Genomic DNA, 10,700 nt, shown 5'->3' with positions numbered 1-10,700 from the left:
CAAAAAGAGAATGACAGAAAATAACCAAAGAGAGTGAATGCTGGGGAAATCGAATAATCTCTCTAATGACACAGATAAGGGCACCTCCAGATGAGCTTACCATGGTTCACGCTGGCTTCACTGGCTTCCACAGAAACAGCCTGCAGGCCAGAGGTTCTCTAGGACCAAGCCCTAGATGGGACACCTGCCCACATGCAGGGAGTGAAACCCACTCCTGAATGGCCCTCTCACATATACCACAGAAGACACTTAAAATATTATCTCCAGCTCATCACACAAAACCATCCCACAAGTCAACCATTTCTTATTTAGAATATGGTTATATGGCTGGATGTGGTGGCTCACGCCTATAATCCCAGCACTTTGGGAGGCTGAGGTGGGTGGATCACCTGAGGTCAGGAGTTCGAGACCAGCCTGGCCAAGATGGTGAAACCCCGTCTCTACTAAAAACACAAAAATTATCCTGGTGTGGTGGCATGTGCTTGTAATACCAGCCACTCGGCAGGTGGAGGCAAAAGAATCACTTGAACCCGGGAGGTGGAGGTTGCAGTGAGCCAAGATCGTGCCACTGCACTCTAGCCTGGGCAATAGAGCAAGACCCTGTCTCAAAAAAAAAAAAAGATAATTATATAACTTTCAGGAGCAGCCCACATTTTTCTTAGAAGGACACAAGAGCACGGAGCACAAAAAGTAAACTAGGAAGAGCCACCACTCTGCTGCCACTGGTTGGAGCTGATCACCCCAGGCATCCCTGCTTCTCAGACTCCTCCACTGTATACACAGGAGAAAACCAATCCCTTCTGCCAGCATCTGACGCGTCTGTCAGAGCACACATCCTTCCCGACATGGGCTAGAGAGGATTGCAGGGTCTGTCCTCAAGGCTGCTCCCATCCCTGGGGGGTGCTGACTCCAGGCAGCCAAACGTCTCCTGGGAGGCGTAGGTCATGTACACGAAGCCATCCTCATCCTTGTAGTCTCTGTAGATCTCTGCCATGGTTGCGCTCATGCTGACCAGGCTCTTGTTGTTCACCAGCAAGTAAAAGGCTTCCGTGGCTCTCAGGACCATGCGGCTCCTGGGATGGGCAGGAGGGTGGTGAGGGGGTGACCTGCGAGACAGCCCAGGGATCTGCAGCCTCATGACACTCAAGAAGACTGAATTGCTCCCTTCTTCTTCCCTGAGATTTAGGAACTACAAGGCTTCCCAGTTGGGTCAAAAGGGTGAGGCCATTTCATGGATGAAATATGACAACACAAACAGGGTGAGGAAACAGGACAACACAAAAATGCTAAGCAAATAACTTCTACTTGCTATGAAATTAAAGCTATTGGGCTGGGTGCTGTGGCTCACGCCTCTAATCCCAGCACTTTGGGAAGCCGAGGCAGGCAGATCACGAGGTCAAGAGATCGAGGCCATCCTGGCCAACATGGCGAAACCCGGTCTCTACTAAAAATACACAAATTAGCTGGGTGTGGTGGTGTGCACCTGTAGTCCCAGCTACTCAGGAGGCTGAGGCAGGAGAACCAGGAGGCAGAGGTTGCAGTGAGCCGAAATTGCACCACCGCACTCCAGCCTGGTGACAGAGCAAGGCTGCATCTCAAAAAAAAAAAAAAAAAAAAAAAAGAAAGAAAAGAAAAGAAATTAAAGCTATTTCCCTAGAGGTACAAAGGTGATGCACAGTCTCTCTGATATTTCACATTTTTTTTTTTTTATTCCCCTGCCTCAGCCTCCCAAGTAGCTGGGATTACAGGCATGCAACACCACACCTGGGTAATTTTTGTATTTTTAGTAGAGACGGGGTTTTGCCGTGTTGGCCAGGCTGGTCTTGAACTCCTGACCTCAGGTAATCCGCCTGCCTTGGCTTCCCAAAGTGCTGGGATTACAGTGTAAGCCACCGCGCCTGGCCCTAATCCTAACTTGCATTCTCCCTTGGCCATCTTCCATTCACACTGAACTAACTTTAACATGTAAGCTTGCCTAGAGAGAGGAAATCAGAATGCTCTTAACTCAGTAAAACAAAATAAAAAGAGGCCTGGGCAACATCGTGAGACCCCCCTCTCTACAAAACATCTTTAAAATTAGCCGGGCACGGTGGTGCTTTCCTGTAGTCCCAGCTACTCAGGAGGCTGAGATAGAAGGATTGCCTGAGCCCAGGAGGTCAAGGCTGTAGTGAACTAGGATCACGCCACTGCACTCCAGCCTGGGCAACAGAGCTAAATAAAGCAAAATAAAAAGACACTCATTCATCGTGTGTTCTTAAAGAACAGGCTGCAACAGCGACACAGCTTCCAAGCACTTTTCAACCCTGTTGAAAACTTACTCATCAGGTCTATTTACCTTACTCCCAAATCATTTTTTACTGAATCTGTGTGTCAAGTGACGTCCTTTAAGCTTTAAGAATAGCTGCCTGTTCTTTGCTGTACCTCTGGCTTAACCAAGGGAGGAGTGTGTTTGGGGGATGCTTTTCTCTCTCAGTGTTCTGAGCAGGGAACGTTTCCTTTGGGGAGAAGTCCCCACCCCCAGGCGCACATACACTTGGAAAAGGTGCTGGCCTCTGCAACGGACGCGCAGACTCAGTTTCACACAAGAGCTGAAAGAAAGGACCTCCTGGACTAGCTTGAGAGCCAAGACTAACTACTTTAGGAAATTCTTAGAAATGTTGGCAGGTCTTTTTTGTTGTTGTTGTCTGAGGGATTCTCCTTACCTGTTTAAAATACAGTAATTCTTTTTGTTTTTGTTTTTGTTTTTTTTTTGAGACAGAGTTTCACTCTTGTTGCCCAGGCCGGAGTGCAGTGGCACAATCTCGGCTCACTGTAACCTCCGCCTCCCGGGTTCAAGCGATTCTCCTGCCTCAGTCTCCCAAGTAGCTAGGATTATAGGCACTCGCCACCACACCTAGCTAATTTTTGTATTTTTAGTAGAGACGGGGTTTCACCCGTTGGCCAGGCTGGTCTCAAACTCCTAACCTCTGCGATCCACCTGCCTCAGCCTCCCAAAGTGCTGGGATTACAGGCATGAGCCACTGCACCCGGGTTTAAAATAGAGTAATTCTAAGCGCATCTTTTCAGGGTACTAGTGAATCTAAAAGATGACTTCAAAAAAAATCTCTTTCCTCTCTTCCTCTGACACGCCCCCATCCCCAAAATAAAACCGCCAAAGGAAGAAAGCCGAACAGCCCCGGCGCACCCAGCGCACCTTCCTCCCCCCGGGCATGCTCGGCGCCACCTACCGGATGATGCTGAGGAACTGGGTCATGGTCAGCTCCTGCGGGACCAGGAATTTAGTTTTGTCCAGCAGGGGCAGGAAGGTCTCCCGGGGGTAGCGCTCCACTACCACCTGTCAAGAGTGTCAATCCTTAAGAATGTGACTCAGCGTGAGTCTTAGGAACTTGGAACAGAGAGAGGGAAGCTGTTGGCTGCTCTTGGTTTTTTCAGAGAACGGGCTCGGAACCCCACCCCCACGCCTCCCAGCGGAAGTCCAGTGGTGTCTTACCGGGATTTTGTTGGGGAACTTTGCCCGGATTCCAGCAACTTCCTCTTGTCTGATTGCTGTGAATATTTCAAGCACAAGAGAAGAAGCAAAGATCAAGAGAAGGCCAGATCTTCTCCTCTCTTTAGATAACCCGGAAAGCTACCCCAAGAAATTTACCCAAGCTTTTCCTCTGCTTGAAAGGTCTGACGCTTGGGATTTTCTGTGGAGGCGGCATTGCACTCAACAGCTGTGTCTGTTTTAAAAAAGAAAAAAAAAACTGTCCCGCAACCAGGAACCTAACTCATTCCTCCAGCTGCTTCCAAACTGCCTGCAGGAGCCTGAAGGAGGCCCTTATGTAGGGCTGAGTGACATCAGGCCTCTCCTCTCCCTCCCCTCTCCCCACTCCCCCTCCCTGGGCAGCAGGAGGTCAGTTCTGATGGAAATGGAATCGCCACCTGCTTGCTGGTCAGAGAAAGCCACTTTGTTCATGACCAGTTCAAGATGTTTCTTTGCAAAAGAAATTAGGGTTTGTAATAAAATCATTGGCTGGGCAGCGGACTGTAGAGGGGGTAAAACTGCCTTGTGCTGGGACATTTTTGTCCTTCAGTAGCAAGAGGGGTCCAAGCTGGATCCACCTCAGCCTGAAGTGTGCTGTGTGAGTCTTACAATGGTCCATGCCCTTTATCACAGAAGGAAACCTATACCAAGAAAGGTGAAGTGATTTGCCCGAGGGCACATAGCTAGTAAGAGAGGCAGTATGGATTAAAACCTAGAGTTGCATGCTGGGTGCAGTGGCCTATGCCTGTAATCCCAGCACTTGGCGAGGCCGAGGCGGGTGGATCACCTGGCCAACATGCTGAAACCCTGTCTCTACCAAAAATACAAAAATTAGCCAGGCATGGTGGCAGGCACCTGTAATCCCAGCTACTCAGGAGGCTAAGGCAGGAGAATCACTTGAACCTGGGAGGCGGAGGTTGCAGTGAGCTCAGGTCACGCCATTGCACTCCAGCCTGGGCAACAAGAGCGAAACTTCATCTCAAAAAACAAACAAACAAACAAACAAAAAAACCCAGAGTTGTTACAAGGAAGTCCAAGTACTACACTCCGGTATATTCTGTCACTTCGTTTTCTCTGGGATAGAAGAAGGAAGGAAGGACAATTGTCCTCAAGATCTCGCTTTTAGAGTTAAGAAACTGGGCCTCCCTGGTCATACATAGGGGAAACCAAACTCCATTTCTCCTATATTGCCGCAACACAGATCACTTTTGACACTAGATTTGTGTGTGTGGGTGGGCGGGGGGACGGGGGATTCCCCATACACCGAGCAATCAGTTCTACAGTGGACACCAGCTAGGTGTCCTCCAATCCAACTCTGACACTGTCTACCTGGAGACAGTGTCAGGTCCCACGGGCTGAGGGCTCTGTCCCACAAGACTGTCCCCCACTTTCAATGCCAATTGCAAGCCCCAAGTTGTGTTTGTTGTTTGTTTGTTTGTTTGTTTGAAACAGAGTCTTGCTCTGTTGCCCAGGCTGGAGTGTAGTGGCACAATCTCAGCTCACTGCAATCTCTGCCTCCTGAGTTCAAGCGATTTCCCCCGAGTAGCTGGGATTACAGGCCCATGACACCAGGCCTGGCTAATTTTTGTACTTTTAGTAGAAATGGGGTTTCACCATGTTGGCCAGGCTGGTCTCAAACTCCTGAACTTGTGATCTGCCTGCCTTGCCTTCCCAGAGAGCTGGGATTACATGCATAGGCCACCGCGACCGGCCTCTAGCTTGTTTTCAGTGGCTTCTGATCTACGGGACATAAATCAGGCTTCTCACAGCCCCCGCCTTGGGTTTCATTAATTGGCTAGAATGACTCACAGAACTCAGGGAAACACATTTACTGGCTTATTACAGAGGATATCACAGAGGATACAGATGAAGAGATGCATAGCGAGGTATGGGGGAAGGGCATGCCACCCTCCAGGAACCTCCACGTGTTCAGCTATCAGAACCTAGGCCTTTTGGGTTTTTATAAAGGCTTCATTATGTAGGCAAGATTGATTAAACCACTGGCCACTGGTAATCAATTTAACTTTCAACCCCCTCTACCCTCCCCAGAGGCTGGAGGTGGGGCTAAAAATTCCAACCCTCTAATCTCACCTTTGTCTTTCTGGCGACCAGACCCCATCCAGAAGCTACCCAGGGGCTGCCAGCCGTCAGTCAACTGATGAACTAAAAAATGACACTTATTGCCAGGTGCGGTGGCTCACACCTGTAATCCCAGCACTTTGGGAGGCCAAGGTGGGTGGATCACTTGAGGTCAGGAGTTCGAGACCAGCTTGGCCAACATAGTGAAACCCCCGTCTTCACTAAAAATACAAAAATTTGCCAGGCGTGGTGGTAGGTGCCTGTAATCCCAACTATGTGGGAGACTGAGGTAGGAGAATCGCTTGGAACCGGGAGGCGGAGGTTGAAGCGAGCTGAGATTGTGCCACTGCACTCCAGCCTGGGCAACAGAGTGAGACTTCGTCTCAGAAACAAAAAACAGAAACAAACAAAAAAAGAAAATTCAAAGAATTTTTAGAACTTGTATGCCAGGAAATTGAATGAAAACTAAACATATATTTCTCAGTATCACAGGGCCTGAGAAATTAATCCCTTGCCTGGGATCAAAGGGGCTAGGAAGGGCAAGACACAGCTCTTCCATTTCCCAGGGCCAGGGGTTGCTTCCCGGTACTTATGCCCATCCAGGTAGCCCTTCGGACTCTGCACGGCCGGAAGGCTTGCCTTTCCTTTATTGTTAGCAGTGTATGCCATGATTTTCTGTAGTCATTCAGCAGTGAAGAGTCTTAAAATGAACAAAATGTGACAAAGGAGAAGGAGATGGTACATTTGCTAGGTGAATTGAAGGGCCTGACTCTCGGGGCTTTAGGTCAATGATAAGAAATAGATGTCAAGAGATTAAATGATGGCATCACTGAAGAGGTAGGTGGCCTCATCCTCTTTCTCTGTCTTAAAAAAGAAGGCATCCCGTCAGGTGTGAATAGTAAGGAGCAGGTGTGCAGTGCTCTGCGCTAAAGTACCTTTCAAATCTGCAATCTCATGTAAACTTTCCCAGTCGCCTTGCAGGTGGGAAGGGCAGGCGGGATGCTCACACTGCTCTGGTCTAGATCATTCAGCCAGAATGCAAACTGCGCCGGGATCCAACCCAGACTGGCCAATCTCCAGGAACAGCCCAGACTCTAAGACCAGGCAAAGCTGGTTCCAAGCCTGGCCCTCCCACCTATGCACCTTAATTTCTGATCTTGGATACATGGCTTCACTTTACTAAATATGGCTTTTAATGGTTATGGTAATCTGTAACTCAGAACGATTATGTGAGGCTTAAAGGAACTGGTTTCTGTAAAGCAGCTAGCATAGTGCCTGCCACTGTCCCTCAGTATATGTATTTTCCCCTCACTTCCCCAAGCCATGGTTCCCCCAAATCTTTATAATCCCAAGAAACTTTATGTGCATTCAGGTCTGAATGCTGAAGGCAGAGGTAGAAGGAAATAGTGCTCAGTTGGGGCCAGGAGAAAATAAATCCCAGCTGTGGTGTTTGGTCAATGATTATAAGGGCTTTGAGATGCTTCTTAACTGCCTTGCGTTTGACTTTCTGGGCTGAGGCACGGGGATTGCTATCTAATGCAAGCAGGCTTGCCTCTCAGATGGAATGGAGATGAAGGAGGTAATAGAATGAAGCATTGGGAAAAAACAAAATGCAGCAACACTTCCAGATCCATCATCTTTCAGGCAGAGGAATGGGCTGGGTCGTTTTTTTCTTTCTTTTCTTTTCTTTTGGAGGGTGGGGAGGGAGACGGAGTTTTGCTCTTGTTGCCCAGGCTGGAGTGCAATGGCACAATCTCGGTTCACTGCAAACTCCGCCTTCTGGGTTCAAGTGATTCACCTGCCTCAGCCTCCCAAGTAGCTGGTATTACAGGCATGCGCCACCACGCCCAGCTAATTTTGTATTTTTAGTAGAGACGGGGTTTCTCCATGTTGGTAGGCTGGTCTCGAACTCCCGACCTCAGGTGATCCACCTGCCTTGGTCTCCCAAAGTGCTGGGATTACAGGCGAGAGCCACGGTGCCTGGCCCGTTTTTTTTTCTTTTCTTTTTCTGGGGGTTGAAAGCCATCTTTTGAGGGCAGCAGTGTCTGGTGTGTTGTCTGATGGCATTGTGCTCCTGGCTGGTGCTCCTCTGGCAGTGGAGTGAGACCTCGGTGGCTGGGAGGTGACCAAAACCACACACTATGGATGCTACATGGACCATGGGGAAGGAAATAAGAACAGTTCTGTGGAGAACAGCTGGAGCAAGAGTGCCCTCGCTGGATTAGGAGGTCTGTCTATCAATATTTTAATTTCTTTTTTGTTTCGTTTTGAGTTTTTGAGACAGGGTCTCACTCTGTTGCCCAGCCTGGAATGCAGTGGGATGAACACAGCTCACTGCAGCATCAACCTTCTGGGCCCAGGCGATCCTTTCGGCTCAGCCTCCCAGGTAGCTGAGACCATAGGCTCACACCACCACGCCTGGCAAATTTTTTAAATTATTTGTAGAGATGGAGTCTCCCTATGTTGCCTAGGCTGGCCTCATACTCCTGGACTCAAGCAATGCTGCCTCAGCCTCCCAAAGTGCTGGGATTACAGGCATGGGCCACCATGTCCAGTCTACTAATATTTTAGTAAACAAAAAACTGGCCGGGTGCAGTGGCTCATGCCTGTAATCCCAGCACTTTGGGAGGCTGAACTGAGAAGATTGCTTCGAGACAGGAGTTTGAGACTGGTCTGGGCAACAAAGTGAGACCCCTGTCTCTACAACAAATGCTAATAGGTTGGCTTGGTGGCTCACACCTGTAATCCCAACACTTTGGGAGGCTGAGGTGGGTGGATCACTTAAGATCAGGAGTCCAAGGCCAGCCTGGCCAACAAGGCGAAACCCCATCTCTACTAAAAATACAAAAATTAGCCGGCATAGTGGCAGGGGGCCTGTAATCCCAGCTACTTGGGAGGCTGAGGCAAAAGCATCACTTGAACCCGGGAGGCAGAGGTTTCAGTGAGCCGAGATCGCACCACTGTACTCCAGCCTGGGCAACAGAGCAAGAGTCCATTTCGAAAATAAAAAATAAAACACACACAAAAAAGAAAGCAAACTTCTTTGAAATTCATATTATTTGTTAGCAGAATGGAGATGTTTTCAGTTGTGTCATAGAGTTGTGAGATGATTGAGTGAGGAAATCTGTATGATAAACTCATGTGTATGGGATGACACAGTTGGAGCTCAATAAATGGGAGATCTCTCACATCGCTCATGCCTCGTGAAGCTCAGAGCCTAGCCCACTCTGCTTGTACTTCCTGGAACCTTTTGAAAGGGCTGTCCCACCTCACTCTTTCCACTTAGCTCACCGCCTCTTCACTCCTTCAACTCCTACCATCTGGAGTCTGTCCCAGCACTCATGAGGTGCTCCTGGCAGGTCAGCAATCACACGCGCAAGCACTCTTTTTAGTCCTTATCGTATTATTTCATCTTTGATTCTTCAACATTTGGAATTGGCCATTTTCTCCTTTTCAAAATAATTTTTTTTAGAGACAAGGGTCTCACTATGTTGCCCAGGCTGGTCTCGAACTCCTGGGCTTGAGAGTGATCCTCCTGCCTTGGCCTCCCAAAGTACTGGGATTACAGGCCTGAGCCACTGCATCCAGCCCATTTTCTTTTTTCGTCTTTTTCTTTTTTTCGTGACAGGATCTCGCTCTGTTGCCCACACTGGAGTGCATTGGCACAATCATGGCTCATTGCAGCCTCGACCGCCTGGACTCAAGCTATCCTCCTACCTCAGCCTTGCAAGTAACTGGGACCACAGGCATGCACCACCATACTTGCTTAATTTTTTTGCTTTTTGTAGAGACAAGGCCTTGCTATGTTTCCTAGGCTTGTCTTGACCTCCTGGCCTCAAGGGATCTTCCCGCCTTGGCCTCTCAAAGTGTTGGGATTACTTATAGGCATGAGCCACCACACCCAGCCAACATTTTCTTTTCTCATTCTGAAAACTCTCTGTCTGATTTCAAGACACCACATTCTTTGGATTCTTCTCCCTGTCCTCTGACCTTTATTCTTGGGCCCTGCTGCTACCTCTCCTTTATTTGCAGGACCACTTCTCTTTAGGGCCTGCAAGACAACCCAGTCTGAGATTGGACAGCTGATATATGTGACTAAGATATGTCCTCATTTCTGGCCAGGTGCTGTGGCTCACGCCTGTAACCCCAGCACTTTGGGAGGCCAAGGTGGGCAGATCACCTGAGGTCAGGAGTTCGAGACCAGCCTGATGAACATGGAGAAAACCCGTCTCTACAAAAAAATGCAAAAATTAGCCGGGTGTGGTGGTGCATGCCTGTAATCCCAGCAACTCAGAAGGCTGAGGCAGGAGAATCGCTTGAACCTGGGAGGTGGAGGTTGTGGTGAGCCGAGATCGTGCCATTGCACTCCAGCCTGGGCAACATGAGCGAAATGTCGTCTCCCCCGCCCTCCCCCGCCAAAAAAAAAGGCCGGGAGTGGTGGCTCACTCCTGTAATCCCAGCACACTTTGGGAGGCTGAGGTAGGTGGATCATGAGGTCAGGAATTTGAGACCAGCCTGGCCAGCATGGTGAAACCCCTTCTCTACTGAAAATACAAAAAATTAGCCAGGCATGGTGGCACATGCCTGTAGTCCCAGCTACTTGGGAGGCTGAGGCAAGAGAATTGCTTGAACGCGGCAGATGGAGGTTGCAGTGAGCCGAGATCGTGCCATTGCATTCCAGCCTGAATGACAGAGCCAGACTCCGTCTCAAAAAAAAAAAAAAAGTTCACAAAACTCGTCAGCATTCTTATCTGTAGTAGGCAATTTTGCGAAAATGCAACAGACTTGATAGGCAAATGGAGCTTTAAGATGAGGTTCTGAAAGGATCACCAGTCCTTGCAACCATCGCTACAGCCAGCCCTTACTGTGTATAGATTTGAGAGCCACGAGTGGCCTTTTTGACCCTTGATGTTGGCTTTGCCCTGGTTCCCCCACAATTCTCTCCTTGTTCTCTATGCTTTTCTGGGATGATTTTAATCATTCCTGAGGAGTTTCCTAAGGTGACTCAGCTTTTGCAATGTGATTAAAAATAAGATTGCCTCTTGGCAAGTGTGGGTGTCTGGGACTCAGGGAGTGACTGGGATAGATCAAGTTT

The 10,700-nt window shown here is 48.9% G+C and overlaps 1 protein-coding gene across 1 annotated transcript; it reads right to left on the bottom strand.

Annotated features, from left to right (window-relative positions):
• Positions 1-178: 178 nt before the first annotated feature.
• MAP1LC3C (microtubule associated protein 1 light chain 3 gamma) lies at positions 179-3,795 on the bottom strand. The gene is made up of 4 exons (XM_003267322.4): positions 3,647-3,795; positions 3,491-3,546; positions 3,228-3,334; positions 179-1,073 (listed from the first exon to the last, which is right to left on the bottom strand). Exons 1-4 carry the CDS (start codon positions 3,702-3,704, stop codon positions 851-853), a joined length of 444 nt encoding a protein of 147 aa, XP_003267370.2. The 5' UTR covers positions 3,705-3,795; the 3' UTR covers positions 179-850.
• Between the last annotated feature and the right edge of the window lie 6,905 nt (positions 3,796-10,700).

Source organism: Nomascus leucogenys, chromosome 5 (assembly GCF_006542625.1).
Source record: "Nomascus leucogenys isolate Asia chromosome 5, Asia_NLE_v1, whole genome shotgun sequence".
Classification (NCBI taxonomy): Eukaryota; Metazoa; Chordata; class Mammalia; order Primates; family Hylobatidae; genus Nomascus; species Nomascus leucogenys.
The sequence above is the reverse complement of the archived record's forward strand: the minus strand, read 5'-3'. Positions and strand labels throughout refer to the sequence as shown.